The sequence below is a fragment of the Triticum urartu genome, chromosome 7, assembly GCF_003073215.2.
Source record: "Triticum urartu cultivar G1812 chromosome 7, Tu2.1, whole genome shotgun sequence".
Classification (NCBI taxonomy): Eukaryota; Viridiplantae; Streptophyta; class Magnoliopsida; order Poales; family Poaceae; genus Triticum; species Triticum urartu.
In genome coordinates, this window is record NC_053028.1 from 488,407,282 (window position 1) to 488,432,010 (window position 24,729).

General features: G+C 43.3%; 3 protein-coding genes and 1 long non-coding RNA gene across 5 annotated transcripts; 2 read left to right on the forward strand and 2 right to left on the reverse strand.

Moving 5' to 3' along the window:
• The first annotated feature begins 380 nt into the window (after positions 1 to 380).
• Positions 381 to 1,951, forward strand: LOC125517951. Its single transcript, XM_048682909.1, has one exon. The coding sequence runs from the start codon at positions 408 to 410 to the stop codon at positions 1,893 to 1,895; it is 1,488 nt and encodes a 495-aa protein (XP_048538866.1). The 5' UTR covers positions 381 to 407; the 3' UTR covers positions 1,896 to 1,951.
• Positions 1,952 to 2,088: 137 nt separating this feature from the next.
• On the reverse strand, positions 2,089 to 3,748 carry LOC125517952 (transcription factor WRKY45-2-like). Its single transcript, XM_048682910.1, has 3 exons — positions 3,279 to 3,748; positions 3,038 to 3,142; positions 2,089 to 2,867 (listed from the first exon to the last, which is right to left on the reverse strand). The coding sequence occupies exons 1-3, from the start codon at positions 3,731 to 3,733 to the stop codon at positions 2,324 to 2,326; spliced, it is 1,104 nt and encodes a 367-aa protein (XP_048538867.1). The 5' UTR covers positions 3,734 to 3,748; the 3' UTR covers positions 2,089 to 2,323.
• Positions 3,749 to 4,389: 641 nt separating this feature from the next.
• On the reverse strand, positions 4,390 to 21,125 carry LOC125517950 (protein MICRORCHIDIA 2-like). 2 transcript variants are annotated; one of them, XR_007287855.1, is made up of 21 exons: positions 20,892 to 21,125; positions 20,717 to 20,806; positions 19,200 to 19,234; positions 18,989 to 19,067; positions 18,792 to 18,881; positions 17,671 to 17,746; positions 17,486 to 17,564; positions 17,272 to 17,400; positions 16,336 to 16,434; positions 14,420 to 14,524; positions 14,194 to 14,343; positions 13,329 to 13,421; positions 11,857 to 11,908; positions 11,667 to 11,778; positions 10,786 to 11,024; positions 10,100 to 10,164; positions 9,662 to 9,747; positions 8,683 to 8,725; positions 8,496 to 8,602; positions 8,176 to 8,271; positions 4,390 to 4,664 (listed from the first exon to the last, which is right to left on the reverse strand). XR_007287855.1 is itself a non-coding variant. In XM_048682908.1 (20 exons), exons 1-19 carry the CDS (start codon positions 21,013 to 21,015, stop codon positions 8,498 to 8,500), a joined length of 1,851 nt encoding a protein of 616 aa, XP_048538865.1. In that variant the 5' UTR covers positions 21,016 to 21,125; the 3' UTR covers positions 4,390 to 4,664; positions 8,496 to 8,497. The 2 variants fall into 2 exon arrangements, 1 of the variants encoding a protein (XP_048538865.1); XM_048682908.1 differs by lacking the exon at positions 8,176 to 8,271.
• A 1,302-nt stretch (positions 21,126 to 22,427) lies between these two features.
• Positions 22,428 to 24,238, forward strand: LOC125523375. Its single transcript, XR_007290206.1, has 3 exons — positions 22,428 to 23,084; positions 23,243 to 23,603; positions 23,700 to 24,238. It is a non-coding gene; the product is annotated as an uncharacterized LOC125523375 (long non-coding RNA).
• The last annotated feature ends 491 nt before the right edge of the window (positions 24,239 to 24,729 follow it).

Genomic DNA, 24,729 nt, shown 5'->3' on the forward strand with positions numbered 1-24,729 from the left:
TGAAATCATATGTCAAATGCGATATTTGTAGTTTACCTGTTTGCGGGTCGTTACGATGATGCCTGAGCAGAACCCGCATAGCCGATCCGTAAAAAAAAATATTCCATAAATATTTTTTTTTACGGATCCATTTGAGGGGTCTGCATCTGTGCCAGCCCGCGCCGGTCCGCAAAAACGGTTTTGCACGAACTGCAAACGTGTTTTGCGGGCCGGCGGGATGCGGGGTCTACTAGAGTTGCTTTTATGGGATGGAGGAAGTAGCTGCCCAGGTCATTAGGAGTAGACACGTGGGCAAAATATGGGGGGTCAAGGGTCAACATCGTTGAAGTCGAAGCAATAATAGAGGATTGCTTCCCAGTCTTGCACGTCGATCACCACAATCGCGCCACGTCTTGCCTCTCTCACGCATGATATGTGAGCGTGTTCGTCTCGCTGTGACACACACACCTTCTCCGTATCAAGAAAAACTCATGGAGATTGCCGTCTCCGCGGTGGCAAGCGAGCTAGCCGGCCGGCTCGTGTCTTTCCTCATCAGCAAGTACAGAGGCCAGGCACGCCCGAACAAGAAGGAGAACCTGGAGTCCCTCCGCCGGCTCCTCCTCAGAGTCCACACCATCGTCGAGGAGGCCGAGGGGCGATACATCACCAACTCACGGATGCTGCTGCAGCTCAAGGCGCTCACGGAAGCCATGTACCAGGGGTACGACGCCCTGGACACCCATGGCCCCCTGGAGCAGATCGGAGCACAACCGGAGGTGAGCGGCTCCTCACACTCCATGGATTTCAGAAGATTCAGTAGCACACCTGCCAGCCAAGAGGTGCAGACCGCGCTGAGAGCTCTGGAGACCGCCTCTGCGGAGATGGCCGAGTTCATCGCGCTCCTAGCAGGCTGCGAGCGCATGCTCCGCAGCCCGTACAGCTGCTACCTTCACATCGACAACTTCATGTTCGGGCGCCGGGTCGAGAGGCAGCGGGTCATCAACGTCTTGATGCAGGACGGCCAGCCGCCGCCCGGGGCTCCGACCGTGCTGCCCATCATCGGCGGCCGCAGGGTGGGCAAGAAGACGCTGGTGTGGAGCGTCTGCTCCGACGACCGGATCCGCTCTCGCTTCCCTTCCATCGTCCACGTCGACGGATGCGAGATTCAGAGCATCGACCGTGGCAGGTTTACCACTACTCCGGTGAGGACTTTGATCGTCGTCGAGTTCCGGTCGGACGTGGATGGCAGCGAATGGCGCGGGTTCCACTCGCTGCTCCGAGCTCTCACCGGCGCAGGGAGCAAGGTGGTGATCATAAGCCGGCTCGAGAGGCTAGCAAGGTTTGGAACCGTGAACCTCGTCCGGATCAACAGCTTCTCACGAGAGGAATACGGCTACCTTTTCAAGGTCCTCGCGTTCGGGAGCTCCGACCCGGCGGACCACCCGCGGCTGGCCCTGATAGGGAAGGAGCTGGCGGCGATGATGGAGGGGTCGCTCGTGCATCTGAACGTCTACTCAAGCATGCTGAGGAACAACCTGAATGTCCAGTTCTGGAGCCGCGTTCTGAAGCTGTACAGAACGGTCATGGAGGCGAACCTGTCCGTCTTCGGTGAGCATCCGAGAGCTCTTCTTGACAAAGGCAGCACCGTGGACATCACCAGGTTTTCGCCGTCGGCGGCGGCGGCTGCCCCGCTTCGGTTCATGTTGCTGATCGGTGGAAGGGGCTCTTCCGGACCAGGACCAGGTGAGTTCCCCAGGATGACATTTGGAGATATAATATCAGGCTCTGTTGTTCTGCCCATGAAGTTTGAGCTGGTGTGGGAGTCACGGTTGCCCCCGTACACCGTTATTTCTGGCACCTGTGTCGCAGAGAAGCCTCAACACTCGGCTTCACCGAGGAAGAAACGCCGTACATAATGTATGTTTCTGACGGCCATTAATGTGTCAGGACATCTGCCTCGTGATGTGAAAATCAGGGGAGGTTAGTTAGAAAGAAAGAATCCTAGTTAGGATGTAATTGCGTGTAAATTTTTATATGTTTAGCATTATTGTTCTTCGAATAGAAGGAAATTCAGAAACATGAAGCTAAAATTTACATAAAGTCGTGGAGTGGAGTGCAAAATAAACTAAAAATTCTGTTCACTTCTCAGTCACTCGGGAGAGACAAAAGCCTCGGCTCAACTAAAACAATACCCAACTTTCAGCTTCTAATTGTCATGAGACGAAAATAAACTGTACAAACTAAACTACGACTCGCAGTGGTTGCCGCTCAAGATGATCGACGATCCGCACAGCCATTATTTCCATTTACACGCGACAAATCGGTCGATCCACAGCTCGACGGATCAATGATCGAGGACGTAGAACACTAGGTCCCCGAGGGACGTGTAGTCATCAAGGTACTCTCCAAAGTTAACGGCGCCACCGTATTGCCGGGTGGACGTCACGTCTCCCTGGTCGGGCCAAGCAGGAGCCGTCGCCGTCGCCGCCGCGGCGGTGCTGTGCTGGGCAGAGTTCCCGGGGGTGCGGCTGCTCAGCACCTCCTCCTGGTCGCCGCTCTCAGGCTTCATGCCCTGCAGGCCGGAACCCGTCGCGGCGTCTTCGTCGACCAGCTTGGCGTTCAAGGTCATCGTCGTCGTGGTCGTGCTGGGAGCGGCGGCGGTGGAGCTGCCGGGCGCGAAGCTGATGAGGTGGCAGCCGGCGTGCAGGCCTTCGGCGGCGCCGGTGAGGTGGAGCATGTGCGACGCCACGGCGGCGGCGGCGGGGTCCCGGCAGGTGTGCACGCCGATGTAGGTGACCCTGAACATGCCCTCGTCGTCGTCGCAGCGCTGGACCTGCCGCTGCGCCGCGCACAGCTGGTCGTACTTGTGCGTGCACCGGAAGTAGGCCCTGCGGAAGAAACACGTTCACGCCCGGCGCTTGTCAGTTGACGGAGACCCGTCGACGTCGAGGGATTGATTGCAGGCATGGTTGGTAGGAGCACTGTTTGTCGTTCCACTTGGTGGTTTTTAGCGGTTTATTACTAGTAGTGATGATCATTGGCGGGCAGAGAAACGTACCTCGAGTGCTTGGAGTTGTGTATCTCCTTCTGCCCGTACTTGCGCCATGCCTGCCCGTCGTCCAAGCTCTTCACACTCTTCGTGACGACGGACGACTGCTGGGTCCTGCAACGCCAAATTACGAAAAGAAGTTTATTATAATCACATGACTGGACAAACATCCAGTTAATTAACGAGGGAGATTATGTCAAGAATAACATAACAAACAAATCAAAGAATCGTGAGCCCGAGCTTTCCTCACCTTCTCCGACAGGCCTTGCGGTTTCCTCCGGCGGCGGCGGACTTCCTCTTCCGGCCGCCGCTCGCACCATCGGTGACCTCGCTATGCACGTCCGAGGACCTCTCACTACCGCTGGTAGCAGCCGTGGCAGCGGCCGCAGCCTTGGCGGCGTGCATGGCCCGGGAGAAGGCGTGGAGGATCTGGTCCATGATGAGGCCGGCCTTGGGGGAGTCCCGGAGGAGGCCCTGCAGCTGCGTCGCGAACTCCCGCCCCTTGATCAGGCCATCCATCACCTGCGCCAACGGGGTCTCCATCTCCATGGACACGTACGGCGTTCCAAGCACGAGCACGTGGTACACCGGAACACTCTCCCGCTCTAGCACGACGCCGCCAGAGTAGCCAGCCAGTGATATGGGGCAGCGAGGCGAGGGCAGGGGGGAGCTCGAGGAAGGAAGGTTCGTGCTATATACTATCATGGCTGGTTGGCGACTACTTGTGCGCGCCGGTATCGTGTGATGCCGCTCTTCGCAGGTAGGTGAGGTGTAGGGGTGCTCGTGCGGGCCGTTACACTGATCGGTGGGTACCGCAGAGACGGGAGCACTTGAGCATCGTGCGCCGGGTTCAGCCGTCCGAAGCGTGCGTGACTGGCAAAATTGGACAATCGGTTCCTTGGTGTGGAGGGGTTGTCAAGGGGGAAGTATCCCGGAAGGAGCGACGCGTGACTAATTGCATGTCGTCAGTGCGTGACGAGGGCCGCGTGATGCGGGTGGGGGAGTGCGTGCCGCGTCATTGCTGGAATTTTTGTAGTAGCTACATTTCGCCGCTGCCCGTCAGGTTTGGGATGGCCTTTGGGATAACATACATCGCTTACTGGCCTAAGATTCGATTTGGACTTCCCGTTCCAGGCCGTCGTGCTGTGCAGTGGAGACGTGTTACAGCACGTGTTGGGTGTATTGCGATGTATGTTGACCTCCTTGCTAGCAACCATTGCTGGAATTCATCCAGTATCAAGGATATTTCATTAACCTGCTGCTTGTTGCAGTTATGGAACACTCGAGCCCGAGTGTTCCATGTTGAGTGCTGACATGGTGATTTTTTCAGGTATAAACAAGCCACATGTAAACATCAAATATAGCCAAAGGAAATTACTGATAATATGACTACCAAGTAGTATTCGATTATTCAATTGTCTTTGATCCCGAGCACGAAACAGCAGTTGCAACCAGACATCGTGACATATACACATCTGATAACCATATGCTGTTGGTACGCGCAGTTAGTTTCCTTCCTAATGTTCCTAAGCGTGGACCCAGTTTGGTACTAGCAAGAATATGAACAACGTCAGCACTTCACACCGTGGTTTCTTCATTAGCCTTGGTCGCTGCTCTGCATCCTTAATGAAATAACCTGAAAAAAAAACAATTTTGTCTTAACCAATGCCTCTCTGACCAAACATTCTACTTCTGCTATGGATTCCAAGGATAAATCAAGGATGCTTTGAACTTGCACAAAATTCAATCAACTATTTGAGTCACAGACCTTAAGCATATGTGATCATTTGAAACAATTAAAATGGTCACAACGTCTGGCACTACCGGCAAATATATGCCTAAGGTATTAGACACAGAAATTCTGGCTCCTCAATATTATCGATAAGCATTTTAATATGCTTATTGTGTCATTGTCGAAGACAATGGACAAGTAATTGCATTTACAGAACCTCAAGAAATCACTGGGTTCATTCGCACTAGAATTTGAATCAAGGGAAATTAAGAGAGGCAAGATGGGTTACTATTTGGGGTATGTTCCGTTTGTGGATTTGTGCCCATTTTTTAGGTCATGTACAATTTTTTTGATAATAGCCCCACAAAAAATGTGCACATGCCGTTTGCCTACTTCAAATGCAACTTCACCAAAATTTTGGTAGGGTTGGCTTGGGCATGAATCAAACGCACCCTTGGTCATCTAAATACATGGGCATGTTCGATTCAAGGAATGCACTGGTCCTAGATAAGTTGGTAAGTTACTCCCCACCATCATTTAACATTATACTCCGCCCCAAAATAAGTGACTCAACTTTGTACTAATTTTATACTAAAGTTAGTATAAAGTTAAGTCACTTATTTTGGGACGGAGGGAGTATTACAATTAGTGCTGCACCAGCTCATTTCGTCCCTCAAACCAAAGAAGATGGTGATTTCATTTCAAAGACCCATAAGAGTGATCAGCAATGATGGAGATTCGGTTAAGCTGCTGACAGCACAAAAATCTTCATCATTCGGTTCCCTAAATAATCGTTAGTATTCACTTAGACCTAGAATTCCCTTCACATTCTTAAGTTGTCGGAGTTAAAGATTAATAGGGATGTAAGTGGACGCATCCGCGGCACCCGCGGCCGTCTGGGAAAAATAAGCTAATCAATGTTGCTTTAAAAATCAAGCTAATACAAAAAAAAAGGAAAGCAGGCGTTCACGGATGTCGCGGATGCGTCCACTTACATCTCTAAAAATCATTGCAAGTCAAGGTACTAACCTTTTTAATATAAATACAGTGAACCTAGCAATTTGCAACCCGAAATCTAAATGAAAGGATCCAAGCTAAGCAGAAATTTTTTGGCAAGTATGGAACTTCCATATTTGTTAGTGCAAGGGTGCAAACAACACTAGTGGACACCACATCCAAGTCAACACCAAGACAATCTTTTTTTTTCCAAAAGCACTACAACTACATATCATCCTGTAAATTTCAGGTTCAAACATATTCAGTGTTCAGAGAAACTACGAAGAGCATAGATCAATGTTTAATAGTAAGCATGACTAGGTTCCTTCAGTACGGTTAGGTTGTTTGGTTAGCGATTTGTGTTTCAAATTTCTACAGATCAGGTAGCCAATCTATACCTGCTAATTCTTGGTCCGTAGCGACATTTTGCAAAAAAAAGTCCCTAACCTTTGTAGAAATCAACCCGCACTCCCGTCACCGGCCTGGCCTCAGTCGGTCACCCGCAGCCTGGCTTTGTGGCCCAATCCGCAGTCCCGTCGCTGGCCTGCCTCAATTCGGGACGAAGCCGGCCCACCTATAGTGGCCCATCAGTCAGTCACCCGCAGCCTGGCTTTGTCGCCCAATCCGCAGTCCCGTCGCTGGCCTGCCTCAATTCGGGACGAATCCGGCCCACCTATAGTGGCCAGTCTGGCTACAGTTTGGGAGAGGAGGCAAGTAGCCAACTGAGTTAGCACGCCTTGCACAAGTAGATTCGGAATATGCTTGTGTTGGGAGTTGAACCTCCCGTTCACTACCTAAGTCAGTAGCCAACTGAGCTAGCACGCCTTGCGCTGATATAAGTGAATTGGTTAATCTATTAAAGTACCACCTCAATCCCTAAAACTAATCCCACCGATTCAAATATGTTTTGCAAGTTGCATGGAATATCGGGAGGCCACCTTGGGAATCAATGATAAGAGAATGAGAAGCACTCTTACTCGAAAGATCTTGGAGAATCAAGTCATCAGTCCTTCTTCCGATGGAGCACGCGAACAGGAAGGAAAATAAAGCAGTGGAGGAGAACGGGTACGAGGCCGTTGACAATGCCGACGGACGGCAGAGGAGATCGCCTCGGGAACGGTCTGGGGTGACGCCTTGGAGGAGATCGACGGAGTGTTGGAGGTTCATCAGAAGACTTCCAGGGGAGTGAGGCGGGAAGATGCTTGGAACAGTGGCGGCGACACGAACCAAAAGCCGTCGGCGTTCTCCATGAAACTAAGGCTGCTACACAAGCTCATATTCTGAGGAGCGAAAGGGCGTGCCGATGCGCTTCACAGGAGGAATTCATCGCATATGGCGCACAGATCACAGGACTGCATGAGTAGTTTCTTCTTGAGACAACGCCATGCAGTTACAACTGTTCAGGGGATGGGCTATGCACGGCTGGGTAAAGCTGGGGTTAGGCCCAACAAGGTAAGCCTATAATTCTTTCATTTTCCTTTGTATACCCTTTCATTTTCTTCTTTTTAATTCAAACAACTTCCAAAGATCATGCATTTACTCAGCGTAAGCAACAACTCCCAACATGCAAGATTACACTAGCACCCCATATGGCGAGCCCGTTGTTTGCCCATAAATCACTGTCACGCTTAGGTGAAATGACGCGCCTTCCATCAACGATATGGATTTTACTTTTTTCAAAAATTTGACGGGGTACCACTTAGTCATCAATTTGAGCAAAATGTTAGCTAGCTCTCACCTTTTTTTTTCACTACCGACATTCTTTAAATTCCATGTCTTTCTTCCTAATCTGATTAACATGAACAGAGCAAGGTAGCAGGCCTACTAAGTCCATGTTCTTGTATCGCAGATGGAGGAGACCATATTCTTGGATTCATCATCAGTCATGGTTGGCATTGGTGCCTTGCCAACCATGTTTTTTCTTATCTGTTGCCAACCATGCTTCGTTTGGTGTATGGTTAGCCACAACGTTTTGGACGCTAAACCAAAGCACCTCTTTCTAGATGGTTAAGTAATGACAATTCAGAACATGATCAACCATGATCTAGAGGGCCCAAAACCAGATCAAGCTTTGCCAAATTGGAACTGAAAGAAATGATTCCAAAAAAAATGCAACGAAAGAGGAACTCAGATCTGAGCTATGTTTTGGGGTCATAAAATAAAACCAAACGGGTATGCAACTCATGTTCTCGAATGTACTCCCTCCGTTCCGAATTACTTGTCGCGGGTATGGATGTATCTAGATGTATTTTAGTTTTAGATACATCCATTTCTACGACGAGTAATTTGGAACGGAGGGAGTACTCTGTAGCAAACTGGATAACTATTTTCTGCTCAATGAATTACCATAACTCCTGTCCGTTTAGGTTTTGCAGAAAAAGAAAGAATCAGATACTTATAAAAGCAATTCTAACCCTACATGTAGGGAGTAGCGCCGGGTTGGAAACTACAACGCAGAGCTGGACTCTCAAGGCTCAACCAAGACGGATCACGACAGGTGATTAAAGTATTAACTCTGTTCCAAAATAGACGAGCTTTAGAAAGTCTGCAGTAAAACTTATATTTATCATTGAAAACTAACTGAAAAATGGTCAAAGTTGCAAATTGAAGGTTGAGCAAAGTCAAAGATCAATTTTTTGCATGGTGTTTTACTATATTTATATTTCTGAAATTAACAAAGGTATAGACAAATTGGAAAGAACTTACAGAGAAGAATATGTCAGAAGTAGCCAAACTAACCTTCACATGTACGGGAGCTGCTGCTGGCTCTTCCGCACCTGCAGCTCAGTAGAAAGCTGAGAGCATTTCCTTTTTGTTTCCTCTAGTTCATGCTCCAACTCCAAAATCTACAAAAGAACAATTCTGATTTGATCTAGCAACATAATACGCTAGCTATTAGCTGATTACTTTGAATGGTATGACATACCGTCTGCTTCAATTGTGTATCTCGTTGTTTAAGCTCCTCGCGCCTGAAAGGAGTACTTCCAGGTTCAGTATGCAACAATGGTAAGAGTGATCTCAAACAACACAAACAATCACCAAGTCCTATCGATACAATTACATGCCAAGGTGTCATGCATAAACTATTCATTTAAGGGCTATAGTAGCTTGGCTCGTGGCACTCAAAAACAATGTCACCACATTTCAAGGTAGCACTAATTACCTCACACATAGCAAACAACTAAAGTGTAGCAACCAGCCAATTTAGTAGCTTCAAAATAAAATATTCTGCAGTTGAAGTTTGTAATTTCCCTAGACATGCAATTCATGTAATATTGTTAACATTAATTTTGTAATGTATGCTAACATACAGAATACTCTCAGCAATCAGCGTATCTCTATCTGATACTGATTCATTACCGATATGTCCCTGATACCTCTCAGGCTCTAGCAGTGCCGGCTGATTTCCACTATCCCCCACTATCCTACAGATTTTTATCTAATGACAGGCTGCTGATTTCCTCTTCCCTTTCTCTTAAATTAACATTTTTATGCTTGCTAACTTGCTGCTACAGTTTGGCTGTTGGTTCTTGGCTTTTGTTGGAATAATGAATAAGTTATAAGAGAATGGACTGCACCAACTAAATACATGCTAAATGGCTTGATACTTAATTGATAACATTATTTATTATTATTTTCAAAAATAGTCAAGCATATCAATATTGGTACTTCTGAAAATGATGTATAAACTAAAGAACTGATGGTGCAATTAGATTTATGCAAAATAGAGAAAAAAGACATAACAAACAAACAGCAACATTATGTTGACAACAAAACAGGAATTTTGAACACATTTAATTACAAAGTCTATTCAGGAGATTATATAATATATATATATACACACACACATACACAAAAATATTCTCCCATGTACATAAATTCATCAACCATCATCAAGAAATTACCTTGTGAACAGAGAAATGTTTTCATCACTCAGCTTCTCAAGGAAATTAGGATCAAGTTCACCATCAGAGGCAATATTGACTAGATCCTAAATGCCACAAATGATAATAAAAAGAATAGTGATCAGATATGTGCATGTGAAAAGAGTAATCAAGCATAGTATAACATAGGAATTTAACATTATATTAGCCATCATGCTAAACCGTGAAGAGTAAACACTCTCATCTAGTGCCAAAACATAGCCAATGGCTGTGCACATTATATAAGCCTTTTTGCATTACAGCAGAAAATGATATCAAGGGAGCAGTGACTCGGGAACTTGTGAAGAGAGTGGGGACACAGATGGCATGTTTATTGTCAACAAGAGCTACATTGGGGTCCAAGAATGGAAACAAGTAAAACTAGAACATGACCGAATTGAAAGACTAAAAGGTGCAAACCTCTTCCAAGCCTGCTGAATTCGTACCGTTTTCTTGTGCTTGGCCAGAAAATTGCAAACCAGAACCTGGATAAAATAAAATAGAACAAGCATGAATAAAGTATACAATAACAACATTTATAAGGTGAGTGGATTCTCAAACACGCAAAAAAAAGTTAGGGTGCTCTGGTCGTCATATGTTAAGAAAGTAAGTGAAAACAGTATCTGCGTACCACCAAATACTTCACAAGATCATCAGAACCTTGCTCTAAATAAAATAACTTGTCTATATTTCTACCACAGGATTTACCTTCTTCATGTACAAATATTCTAAACAAATGTTCTAAAACAATTTGAACAAGCTTATTTTGGTCAGAAAAAATAAGTGACATGCTCTTGTCCGTCCTTTTGACAACCAGCCCGGCAGCTTTTGCCCTGACAGGGTAACAGGGCATCACAAGATTTTTATTCAGTATTGTACACCACTAATTAGTTGCACAAAGACCTTTGAGTTCAAGAAAAGCTAAACAGAGAATCACATTTCAAGTAAGAATTATTTCTCACTTCAAACTTCGTGAAACTGCATGAATCCAAGTAGGACCGGAAGAGAGTGTACCTTTTGGCAGCTTAGCACACAGCATGGACTCACATTTTTGTATAACGATTGAAGGCAAAAAAAGGAAGCATTATATAGAGCTTGTCTTATACCTGCACCATTAGTTCTCAGTCCAAAGACTGCTGCATCATCATATGTTTCCGGTAGCAAATTTGATGAATGCGCTCCAATCCTCTGAGCAGTCGATGATGAATGCACTCCAATCCTCTGAGCAGTCGATGATTTCTGCTGAAACTCATGTCCAGGACCACCTGAACCTTTGGCAGCCTTATACTGTGTTTTTAATTGTGGATTCATTGGCTGGTAACCTATCAAATGACAGTTGTTTTTCCTGCAAAAACACCATTATTGCAGGAAACTACATTATACAAAGCAGAATGGGGACAAACGTCAGCATGCAAAATACCCATGGTATGTGGTATTACCACACAAGACACAGTATATGTGGTGTGGTAACACCAAATACAGTTCACTTCCCAATCCCAGGTATTGACCCAACAGTAAACAGTTTAATAAAACAAAACAAAAAAGCACTAAAAAAAAGAGAGATCAGCAACATGTTTCTTCTTTAGGCCTCCTTTGGTTTGTAGGAATTCTATAGGAATGCTATAGGATAGGATTTGCAAAGGAAAAAAAATCCTTTGAAGCCCTTTGGTTTGTAGGAATGGATTCCTATTCCTATGTAGGATATGAATCAATCCTTCACATTTTGGAGGAAAAAAACATTAGCTTAGACTCAATGGAGAATTCTCATCCTATGCATCAAATGACATCTCTTTCTCTATAGGAATTGAGATGCATGTCATCTCACTTCCTATGATTTTCCTATTCCTATAACATTCCTATCCTATGAAAAAAAGGAGGCCTTAATATGAAGCTTGTTCAAGTATTTAAAATGTGGTTCTAATCTCCTTAATAAGGATGAGAGAATATAGGCATCTTTATTTCAGATTGAGCATCCCAAGACACGTACCAGTACTCAATGATAATTTGTCTAAGTTTTGTTTCCAAACGAATGAATAGTGGAGTCCTCTCGAAATCCTGTTTGTCATGTGCCGGTTCAATAAAATTTGCCTCAAGTACACCTAAACCATGATGAGTGTCAACCCAGAGAAAAATAATTAAAGTAACACTTCTAAAAGTATTTAACATATAAAACTCACCTACAACACTCCTCCCTCTGCTCGATCCTTCCTGAAGAACCTTCCAGAAGGGCTGCAAAGGATTTTTTTTTAATAAAGAAAATAAGTTTTGGCCAACTTGTTATGCCGATGTTTTTTTGTACACAAAAAATGTTCCAGACCATGTATTGCAACAACTGAATTGCTAAAATTGTACATTTTCGATAGTAAGCTCCAGCTCGGAAAGTTAGTACAAAGTTGAGTCACTTATTTTGGGACGGACGGAGTATTATATAAGCTCCAGCTCGGAACCTTAATATGGTATTAAAAACATATGCTGAACAGTGATACACATTTTGACATCTCAACTATCATGTTCAACAAAAAAAAACAAGAAGAAAGTGAAATATTTGTAACTTTTCCGCCATTACAGGATGAGGCACTGCCTTAGGGTTTAGGGTCCCCCCCCCCCACCCCTGAGGAGGCCAGCGCTGTGTTCGCCGCCTGGTGTAAGGCGGTGATCGGATCACCCCGTCCAGGCTGAGGCATGGGACTTGCTGCTTCATCCAGCTCACTGCTTGATGGATCTGGAAGCAAAGGAGTGCATTTATCTTTCATAGCGCTACCTTTGCCTTCAAGTGACCTCCTCGAGACGATCAAATCAGAGGCAAAGTATCGGGTTACAGCAGGTGCAAGTAAATTGCAGCTGCTTTTATTAGCTATAGGGCCTCCTTTGGTTTTCCGGCTGTGGGGGCTTAGGCTTATACATAACATTTTCTCAGATCTATGATACAACGAGTCACGATGCTTATCCTTTTCTCAAAGAAAAATGGATTAGCACTTACAAATCCATTATGAATTAAATTGAATTTGGTTAGTCACATTACTATGGCAACTAGACACATGCCGGAAAATATTAATAACATTTTTGCTTTTTGCTACTATCAGATACAAATACAATAAGTCAATAACGCTATGGAATTATCAATGTTCACTAGGAAGATAAGAGGGAAATCACTGGTTGTAGAATCCAATATTAGCATCTATCTGCATTACATTCTAAGTCCCGAAAATGACTTAGCATCAACTTAAATACTCACTACCATTGTCTGCAATGAACAAAATAAATTTCTTAGAATTCTGTTCCTCTATACCAGTAAGTAGACACCAATGGGGACCACATGCACATGCATGCTTTCTAAAAATGATCACTCTCACACACAAAAGCAAGTATTAGTAGTGATCACAGAAGAATCCTTTCACCATTCTAGTATTCCACGAATTCACTACTTAAATCTTGAGGAGAATGCGCAACAAAGGCACTTTGTTGCAAAGTACTACCTCTGTTCACTAATGTAAGACAGTCAGTCTGGCACACCGATCCATTGGAAAACAATAAGTTCTCACTATAGACTGCAGGACGAAAAACACTGCCTACATGTTGAGATTCAAGCAGCATAACACATAATAGGGAAAAAACAAACAAACATCCCAGAACTGGATAGAGTGGTTACCATTATTAGTCGATTTTTATGGTAGACATTCATCCCAAAAATGCCCAAAACTGGCGCCTCCTTGGCAAATCCGACATCTACCTTCACTGAGACCTACAGTTTCAGTCAAAATGCAGTTTTAAACAAAAGTGACTGTTTCTGTAACTACAATGTGCTCGAACAGACAAAATAATGGAATTGGAGAGGAAAGCCAACATAGGCATGATAACAATTAGCAAAGTATCAATGGCATTAAATGCAGACTATTCTGAAATAGAGTAGCACATGGAAGAAATGACTACTATAAACGATAACCTCAAGGTGAGGCCAAATGACTATTACTCCCTCCGTAAACTAATATAAGAGCATTTAGATCACTACTTTAGTAATCCAAACGCTCTTATATTAGTTTACAGAGGGAGTACAATTTATACATGATAATCTCAAGTGTGCAACCTGAGCCCTGCTAAAAAAATCGCGTGCTTATGTAAGATTTGAAAAAAAAACATGTAAAATGGTTGAGTATCATTAGCAGCTGCAAAGTTTCAAGCAGAATTTTAAATTTTTTGGCCTATGTGAAAAAAAATAGAGCATATAAACCTTTTGGCAGGCTTGTCATTTTAGTGTTTAATTAAAATCAAATATTTTTTCACCAAATGATGCAAATACATAGACCATTCTAATATCTATATGCAAGTTTTTCTTGGAACTTTATTGTTGAGTACAAATCAACTCAGCTTTTTTAGAGAATATTGCAAATACATAGTCATTCTTTGCATACTGGCATGCAAGTTTCTTTCGGAAGATATTTTCAAACTTTAAACCCCACACTTTAAATTTGTCAAAATAATGAGAGCACATGTGCCTGTTATACACATTTACTTACCACTTGAGAATCAAGCGTGACTTGAGGCTTGTAAGTAAACATTTTCTTGAACTTTAGATCATGAGCAATGTTTATATGTTCAACCACTTTTCCTCTTAATATAATTTGGAAGTTTGCATACTTCTTAAGATAAAGGATGGAAGTATACGCCTGTAAATTGACAAACAAAAATTACTAGTCATATGCAGATAGGGAAAAGAATAGAATGTACAGAAATAAAACCTACTCGCAAAGAGAATCTGAGTCTGTGGGATATATGTTGCTCAATAATTTCTTTTTGGATCTTTGTCGTCCCCGCAGTAGCTTTAGCTTGATCTCTAAGTAATATGTCCTGAAATTGAGCAACAAGGTATAAGCATTTCAATTAGTACAAGAATGGTAGAGTGGTATGAAGGCATGTCCCATGCTCTGCCACAACTCAAGTTTTAAATAACAATATTTTATTGTCTCATGATCTAATATGTACCTGTCTAAATGTGAAATGCAGCCATATTTTTCAAGTAAAGAACAACAATAATTCTTGCTCAATTGTTGATTTCCCATAAAATTGTGAACACATGCACAAGTAGCCTAACTCTGCTATAAGAATACAACAACAGTACATGTGCTTCTGTACGCACAGATAGTTTCCTAGAATGAACATCAGTTCCGCAGAGAGCATGCGACTCATGGAAAATTATTCCCTATTCCCTTGACATTGCACAGATCAGCAAGGTGGTTTCCACAGGCATGAAACAGAAATCATTCTTCATTTGCATTATGCACCATTTCCGTTTGTTTTTCGAAAGCAGGATTAACTGGATGAAGCGACCATTGCTTTTGTCAGCCATACGGTGCCTATCAACCATGCTGAATGGCAATGCACACGAGGGTGGGCTCAGAGGTTTGCCATATTTGCTGCTCATCATGATCTCAATGGATCAGTGCCCCTTTGTGGACATGTCAGCGGCACGGCAGGCAACGGCAAACAGAGAGAAACGTTGGTAGCACGGCCTTGTTTGGTTTGGTAGATGTGGGTAGTGTGGTCCCGCTGGACATGTCTCCATCCCAGCAGGCAGCAGCGAACAAAAGGAATACTTCAGAGACACAGAACTTGCTTGGTTTAGGAGAAATCGGCAGCATGGCCTCATTTTTTGATTTTTAGGAAAATCAAAGAAACAGCCGTTATTCCAATTTTTTTAACTTCCGTGAAATTTATTAAACAATAATCATGTCTGTTACAAGAGAGGGGATCAAGAAGTCAGGAGGATGATCACGCCATTCCATAGAAAGTTTCCCCCTATGCGCTGCGGCATTGCTTTCCCGGGCACAATGCACAATCATCGCCTTGCCGAAAGAAGTCATCAACTTCCGACAATCATCAGTAACCACAGCTCCCGAAGCACGGTATTCTGATGGATCCAGCATGGCCTGTACAATTTCCATCGAGTCACATTCAACGGCCAGCAAATGAATCACCATCTCATCAGCAAGACGCAGTCCTTCGAGAAGGGCACATGCCTCCATGGAAACTACGTCCAAGCTCCAAAGCAAGCTCTTTATAAGAACAGGATGCCCCAGCAAATATTCCATTGCAGTCCCACAGCAGAGCTCCAGTAGCTCCCGCCCCAGTATCCGAATGGAAACTAGCATCAACGTTTAACTTTATTACTCCCTGAGCGGGCCGGGTCCACTTCATAACTTTCTGTGGGGCCTTCCCCTTTGCCGCTAGCGCATTTGCGTAGTTATTCCGATTTATTAAAAGATCAACGAAGACGTAGGAGAGCAAGGAACAGCATAGGTTTTGGGGCCCGCTTGTAGATGCTAATTGTTATGGGACGGGTGGGATGGAGAAGGGAGCAGCATACATCACCTCCACCGATGTCAACACCAATTCAGACTTCTAAAATTGTAGAGAAATGCACATGGGAGGGCAACAGTCTACTATACATGGGAAAGTAGTTCTGCTCTATTCTCCCCTAGTTTGTGATGCTAACAGAGTAACAGGATAAAGGTGGCGTAGTTAATTATCTAAAATCACAGGATTCCCGTCAGCAACAATGTTTGCTTCATAAAACAAGTTTGAATGCTTGTTTAAATGTTCTCTACAAGAATGTGAAGGTAATGTGTTGTACTTGAAACATAAACTGCAGGAATATTTACCTCATCATCATCATCGAAGTCAAGTTCTAAAAGGCCATCATCATTCATCCATAGATCATATATCACCACCTTAGTTCCATGGCTCTCAATATCCTTGAACTGAACAGACAAGGAAATTATCAATATATGCACATTTAAAGAGTCGGTTGCCTAGGTATACATCACTGTGCAGTTGTTATGGTCAGGGTATAGATTCAGAAAATGTGATAATCGACTAAACTAGCCATTAAAGAACCCCAACTAAAGTCAAGCATATGTGCTATATAGCATCAAAAAACCATTCACGATGCCATTTTGGAATAAAGAAATTAAGGCTAGAATTGCAAAACTAGAAGTATTCCATTTGTTGTTAGTTTGCTCTATAGACAATATTTTGAGTTCGATGTTGCCTAAACAAGAGCAGACTGCTGAAGGAAAATGTGTATGGATCAGCTCCAGCATGCCAATCTGGATTATGACAACAGCGCAAGTCTATGAATATCAATACATCTTTGGTTCACTTACCCACCCTTGCCTAACATGGATTTGTTTTGAGGGAGAGCTTGGAGGCTTCTAAAACATATATACGACGCACTAAGATGCTCAACTGCTGCTTTGCATCTAAAAACTTCAAAAAAAAAAAGAACTCTATTTCTTCTACATATTTTCAGTTTTCTTGAATATATATGCTAAATGGTGGAAGTTCCATCAAAATAAAAATAGATAACTACAAATATTTTATCATAGTTTGTTGAAAAAATTTGATCGATTTTATATGTGAGCTGAACAAGAGACACAACATATCTGTACCTTTAATATCATATCATGCCTTTGCACCTAAAATATTTGGCTAACTCATTCATGAAAAATCAAATATACTGATAGTGAAAACTCACTACTTGATCTCAAAATACGACTGGGGAATGGACTAAAAATACTGTCTGGGACGAATGCCACCTGCTGTAGCAGTTCTTCCATTGAAGAAAAGGGGGACCAATCAAGTATTATCTTCAAGCTACTGTCCCAATCACCTTGTGAACCATACACCAAAGGTACAATGTGGTCATCTTGGATTTGAAAATCGAGCTGTAACAGTGATAGAAAATGTCAGCTCCTAAGAGAAAGCCGCAAGAACGATACACTACTAAAGTACTAGTCCAACATGACATACCACAGGGACAACTATGTCATCCTTCATTGTTCTCCTCAAGAAAGTGTATGAGAGCAAGCCAACACTCAAGGTAACATTACTGCAGGAGAAAGAAATTGTGTTAATCACTGATAAATACACAGAATCCAACAAATGCCATAAAAATTAGAAACAAATCAATAATGACTGGAATGAAGATTATCTACCTCCCACGGATTGCACGAGTAAAAACAATTGCATCAGCACCAAGTCTCATTGTGCTCGTCTTAAAGCCATTTCCATCTGTATATTGACAAAGGTAGGAACTTAATAATTGATAGACATAACAAATGTTTTAGAAAGGAAAATGAAGCATTAAGTAGCTAGATAATAGGTGAAAATAAAGTTTCTTAAATATTTAGTTGAACTAAAACTCTAAACATATACTTTAGGCTTGGATTTGCAGAAACATCTCATACCGAGTGCAAATTGGTAATTAAACTATTGAAGTAAAGGTCATTCTAATTTTTGTGAGGTGAGCCAAGAACTACAGTGGAATATAGGTCTAAAAAATATTGCTACCAATGAGGGATCAGTCTATGATTTAATTTGGTGAACCATATACCTATTTCATACCAAGTGTGAATCGGTAATTAAACTATTAAAGCAATAAAGCCTTTAATCCCAAACAAGTTGGGGTAGGCTAGAGGTGAAACATATAAGATCTCGCGACCAACGCATAGTTCTGGCACATGGATAGCAAGCTTACACGCACCCCTGTCCATGGCTAGTTCTTCAGTGATACTCCAGTCCTTCAGATCTCTTCAATTAAACTATTGAAGTAAAGGTCATTCTAATTTTTGTGAGGTGAGCCAAGAACTACAGCGGAATATAAGTCCAAAAAATCGTGTTATCAATGAGGGATCATTCCATTATTTAATTTGGTGAACCATATACCTAACTATAGACATCCGGGTTTCTAGCTACCCTTTTAGGCTTGAATGAAAAATAATCAGTGAATACATACATGCTTACACACTATACCATCATCATATAAACTAACAGAAAAATGAAGAGCATTTAACCGGTAAGAACTTTATTCAAGCCTCTCATAACTTCCATCAAATGGTGTGTTATTCTACTATTCAACAGTACAACACAATATCATAAATGTACGAGGTGTTGAAAGGGATTAAAGTACACTAAGATGGTATGCAGTATGCTGAATATAACAACATTATTATTACTTTCCATTCCAGTTTCCTCAATTACTAGGCTATGCATCTTCAAAGCCAAAATTAATTAGCAGAGTAATAAAATATTCCAACTCAAACAGAACGATGCATACACTGGCCAATGGTTGTCTTTGATTTCTTGGTTGAGAATCCTAAACTCATACATTGCCGTACACCTTCAGGATCCATTCCTCCTCCATCGTCTGTGACAGTGGCTCCAAGTTAGCAGAACTTGGTGAAGAAAATTGTATTGATCAACCTATTCCACTAATCATATTGCAGTTTCATGTTTTGCATTGTATCTGGGTACCTTGGAAAACCAGCATTGGGCTACTGTCTTTTAAATTGATGCTTTTATCCACTTTTACAAATGTGGCTCCGTTGCAAATCTGAGAAACCATATCAGAAGATAATTATTTCTATTCATAAAATTCGCCCAGTAACAAGCTAGGCTATGGCAATTCTAAGGGACCAGCAGTGTTGGAGATAAATGTATGGAACTTCTAACAGATATTCCAAACCTCATCAACTGCGTTGTCAAGAAGTTCAGCTATAGCTGCAATAGAAAAGGACAAGAGAGTAAATGTTAGGAAAAATCGACCAGGGCAGCACAAGTAACATGTATGATAAAGAAACAGATGTTAGAAATTACCACACAATCTAATTGCTCTGCTTATTATAATTAAAAGAACATTCCAACAACACATCTAATTTGCATCTTGTCACCAAACTACATTCTTCCTTGAACTGTAAGTAGCATGCGTTCTTTAGTATTAGTAAAAGCAATAAATTCAGATGGACAAGCGCAAACATTCTAAACAGAAAGATGCATACTAAAGAATACATTCTTCCATCAAAGCCAAGTGGTCTCAGCCACCATCAACTCTGCCACAGCAGTCGTTCACTAGAACAGCTGCTTCATGGAATTCGATGCCATCAGAGAGGACCCAAGGACCACACATTAGGGCAAAAGAGCATTGCAATCAGAGTGATCATGCCCGTGTCACATCAGAGTAAACCTGAGGCTGCAATGAGCTGGAGTAAAGAATATGCATCGACTGATGGTCTCACAAACGTACCATAGAACACGAAACAGTGGAGATGGGTGGGAGTAGAAATGAATCAATTTAGAATGTGCTCTGGGTGAGGAATGTCAGATCGAAGCATGTGGAGCTGAGTGGGATCCCAACAACAGTATCCCTTATGCTCAGCACTGTAGCCTAGAGAACACACAGTTGACTGAGCAATCAGCTTACCGCCCTCGCGCTGAAGGAGTAAGCACCAAAATATGATTGTTACGCATGGCAATCCTGTGGTTTTATTGTTACGCATGGGAATCCTGTGGTTTTAGATAACTGGAGACACCATCTTTATCCAGCTAGAATCACAAACCCACAGGGATTATAACAGAACTACAATTATCCCACCTTGCATTGCCGTAGTTCAGGTTATACAAATTTATTTTATATATTCCCGAGATGATAAAGACATACCATATGCAGCCTCCGATCTAAAGAGCAAAACAGGTACTGATATCACATCAGCCGGTGCCACCGGTCTAGATAATATTAAGTTACTATGTATCCACTCGAGAGTTGAGATGATAGAGAAAAACTACATGTAAGTGCAATTCTAAGGAGCGAAGCTACTACACGTCACTGGTACAAACAGCAAGCCAGCAAACCGATAAACATCATGCGAAACTATGAATGTACACCATCGATTTTGGAACAGTTGAATAAAATCCCCTTCCACTGAGAATCACTTGATCCAACAAAATTAACATTAACATCATTTGCTGCACAACCCCACCAAAGTAGTAGAGGATCACAATTCCGATTACCTGATGTCCCCCTTTGTCGAACAAGCCTAGCTTCTCTCAATTTCCTTTATTAAATGCTAGCCCCCTTAGTTTGGGACAGCAATTTCACCCTTATTATAATGTGTAAAACCCCAATAACCCCCGCCACCTACTCGACCACCACAAAAGCAAAACAAACAATGGAACGGAAAGGACAAGAGGCGGAGGGGCACCAACCTCCGAACGCCCACTTGTGGGAGGTCGCGTTGGTGTGGAGGAACTTGGGGTGCACCCGCGCGCGGTCGAAGTCCCCTGTCTCCAGCATGTCTGCGAGAATGGCCAGCAGCATCAGCAGCGTGATCCACGTCGAAGTCGCGGAACGAAAGCATGACCAGAGGGGGAGAAGACGGACCGTGGAACCCGCGGGCGGCGGCGGAGGGGGCCTCGAACGCGCCGGCCTTCCAGAAGCTGCGGCAATCGAGGGATCGAGGGCCGCTGGCCATGCCGCCTGAACCGCCGGCCATCGCCGCTGGCATTGGAAGGTTAGGGTTTAGGTCGGTTCGCCGGGGAGGTTTCGCCGACGAGTCCGCCGCCCAGCAGTTGCTATGGGACGCAATGCCCTAATAAACGACTCTTTTTCTCTCTCTCTTCGAACAGCGTAAATAAAAGGCTGCGAGCCTGCTAATAGGCGTCGGTTGGGCGCCAGCCGTCCGATTAATTTCCTCCAAACGTTAGATGGAATGTACTCTCTCAATTACTTTATATAAGGTGTATTTGTTTTTTGATAAAATTTCAGAGTGCATTTGTTCCAATTCCTCATAATTTATTTCTCACCCCTTCAGAAAAAAAAGGAATGTATCTCTCTCGATTTTCTGTATCTCTTATAATAATAATAATAATAATAATAAGGAAACTATCTCTCCTGGTTGTATGTATATCTTCCTTTCCTTGCCTAATTGATTAAATTTCTGCAGACCAACAAATTATCCAAAGGTAATTTCATTCCAAATATTTTGAAATTATAATTGGTTTGATGTCAAAAATTGGCATGCCAAATTTTGGCAACAACTAAATATTGGCTGGAGATTGGTTGCTTGTCAATTTTCATTGCCAATCTCACAAGAAGTTGCCAAATGTTGGCAACTTTTGATTTTGCTAGATGTTGGCTTGCCAAATATTGGCAATACCAAATGTTGGTAGCAAACCAATTATGCTTTATGTGCTCTGGTCATCGTGTCAGAAAAAATACATCTTATATAAAGAAACGGAAGGAGTATTTGTAAGGGTTTTCTTTTAAAAAGAGTTGAGTGGATGCTAGAAATTCTATGGGAAATAGCACACAAAAAATTGTAGATTTTTTTATAAGATTCAGTCCTATGAATCAAACAACCAACATAAGAAAAAAACACAAAGATTATAATCCTTCAAATTCATATGAAAATCCTTTGAGTCAAAGGTACCTTTAGTTTCAAAGAAGAATAAGAAAAATCGGCCCACTCTCGCTCTATTTTTTACTAGCTACTAAGGCCCTTCATTATGTAGGGCAAAAGCGGAGCCAAATTTATTTTTGCTTCATTTGACACTGGTGCCTTTCATTGCCCAGCTGGTGCCATAGGAAAAAATTAGAGAATCGGAGCACCTAGTTGCTCCCATGCCCACTTCCTTCATGCAATGAAGTAGTAGTCCCTCCGTTAGAGATTCCAACAAGTGACTACATACGGAGCAAAATGAGTGAATCTACACTCTAAAATATGTCTACATACATTCATATGTTGTAGTCCATTTAAAATGTCATATATTTAGGAACGGAGGGAGTAGTATTTTAGCATTAATGTGTGAAGGAAAGGTGACTTTGTCAACCACTTTTTTATGCAATTGTGGGTCCTGCTTTTACACGTGCTGCAAGTACACATTGCTGGAGCGGTGCCAAATTATTTTCTCAGGTCATCGCTGATGATGTAGCAAGATTTTGAGATACTGGGCACCAATTACATAGTGGAAGGCTTAATTGCTCGTGTTTGTAACAGTGGTATATATATTCCAGTGGTTAACATCAATCATGTCCGACATATACCTTACGCCCACCATATTCTATATCTATACCAATATAAAAAGACCTAAAAGGGCAGATCCAACATATCTCAACCATCCGATCATGTTAATCCAACAACCCTTATTGTCCTGATGTTTAGCGACTAAACATGTTTAGCACTAATCAATCCCGATGATCCCCTTCCCTATGCGTACCTTTCGCACGAAAGGAACCACCCCCGCCGCATCGCATCGCCCCAATCGCGTCGCCACGCCCGCCCCCAACCATCGCGACCTGACCCGCCGCTCCTTCGCCGCCCAGTCGCTCCTTTGGCGTCCAGCCGCTCCACGCCGCGCCACCATCGCCTCCTAAACCGGCCGTTGGGGACGCCGTCGTTGGAGCAGTGACGGCGCGCGGCTGCCGCCTTTCCGCCGCCACAGCCTTCCCGCCTGCTGGACGGTAGTGACGCCGTCGCCGCCGCCTGGGGGCCCGGCCATCCGGGACGCCGCCGCCGCCTTCGAGCGTCTGCCATCGGTTCGTCGGTTCAGACCTCCCCGCAGCCGCAACCAACAGGTATTCATCCATTCAAACTCTATTTTCGGATACATGCTTCTTCATGTTCGTTTCAATGCACAATTTCAGCAAATCTGCTATCCAAAGTGATGGAACATATTTTACTTTGCATTGCCTGAACTTTTCTCACCATTATATGGATTTCACCTGTCAAGCAGATGGAACGTACTCATTTCGATGCTTCCCTGTCGTTGTCAGAGAATCAGGATCGTTCCGACGTTACGAACAATTCCACTTTAGAGAATCTCCACGCTAAAAAACTGTAGGGCGGCAACGGATAGTATGCCCGGATGTCTGATGACAAGAAGGCGGAATACCTCTAGAAACGGCGTCAGGCATGGGCTGAAAAAAGGCTGCAAGTCTTGCTAATGCCAACTGTCAGCAAGTATGTCAACAACATTTTTCATCATGTTTGTCTCTACAACGTTATGATGCATGTTCAACATGTATATGACATGCAAGCTCGAGAAAGATTTGTGCCCCCAAGTTATGTATCTGGACCCTCGAGTGAGATGATAGGTGTCTACTCAACCTACACTAATTTCATCTTTTATTATGATTGCATGTCCTTCCGGAGTTCATATACCTAATTGCCATGTTCATGTATGTTGCCAGATGAACCTTCTGAGAGGAAACGATGACATATGCGGGAACAATATGCAAACATGCCAAAGCATGACAAAGAAGTTGTCTTGTGTAGGAATCATGCATATAAGATAGGACGACGGCATACCACCCCATTATCCGAACAATCTTACATTGCCGATGTCGCGGGTGGGTCCAAATCGCACTCAACAAGTACACCTTCCATACCGACACAACCATATGGATATAGCTTCACTGGTATTTTTCAGTCCCCGTTGTTGTCCATTTACTAGCACTTTAGGTATGAAAGAACATGTTGTGCCCCCATGTTTGGTTTTGGTAATTGATGACAATCTCTATGGACTAATGGTTTCCTTGAGTTATATTTGAAGGTTTTGTCCATAGGCTTTTTTTGGAGTACATGTGTTGGTTTCAAGAAGAGTTTGTGTCGATCAAGGTGATATTCAAGGAATTACCTAAAGATTGGTCTTGTGAGAGGCTGATCAAGACTAAGTCAAAGAGTGAATCAAGTTGATCAACCCACAAAGCGTAGAAGATGTACCGAGAGGGATCAAGTGATCTCATGGTATGGTAAGAATTGTCAATTACGCTTTTGTGTACTAACCCATGGTCTTCGTGAGAGTTCTTTGTGGGGTTAGGTTGCGGTGTGCAAGTTCAAGTGGAGCATCATGAAGAGATCAAATGCTTGAAGCTTGTCGTCCTTTGTGGTGACAATGGACTTGTGAAGATGTGCGGAAGAGTGGCTCACCCATAGTGAAGTATGAGGGAGCAATCAACTAGTCTTCATTGAGTCAACACAATCAAGAAAGGTGGTCCAACTTGAGGGAGTCAAGATCGTCATCCTATCTCAAGTGGACCATGTGCAAGGCAAGGTTTGCCCTTGATAGGTTTTCTATTTTACCGGTCTCATGATGGTAGTTGGGAGACCGGGTTATAGGATCGATTGCCATATTATCAAGGGAGGCTCTCGATGAGTAGCTTGATCGTATCGTTCGTTGAGAGCTCAAACCATTGCATCCTTGCATTATCTTTCTTGGTT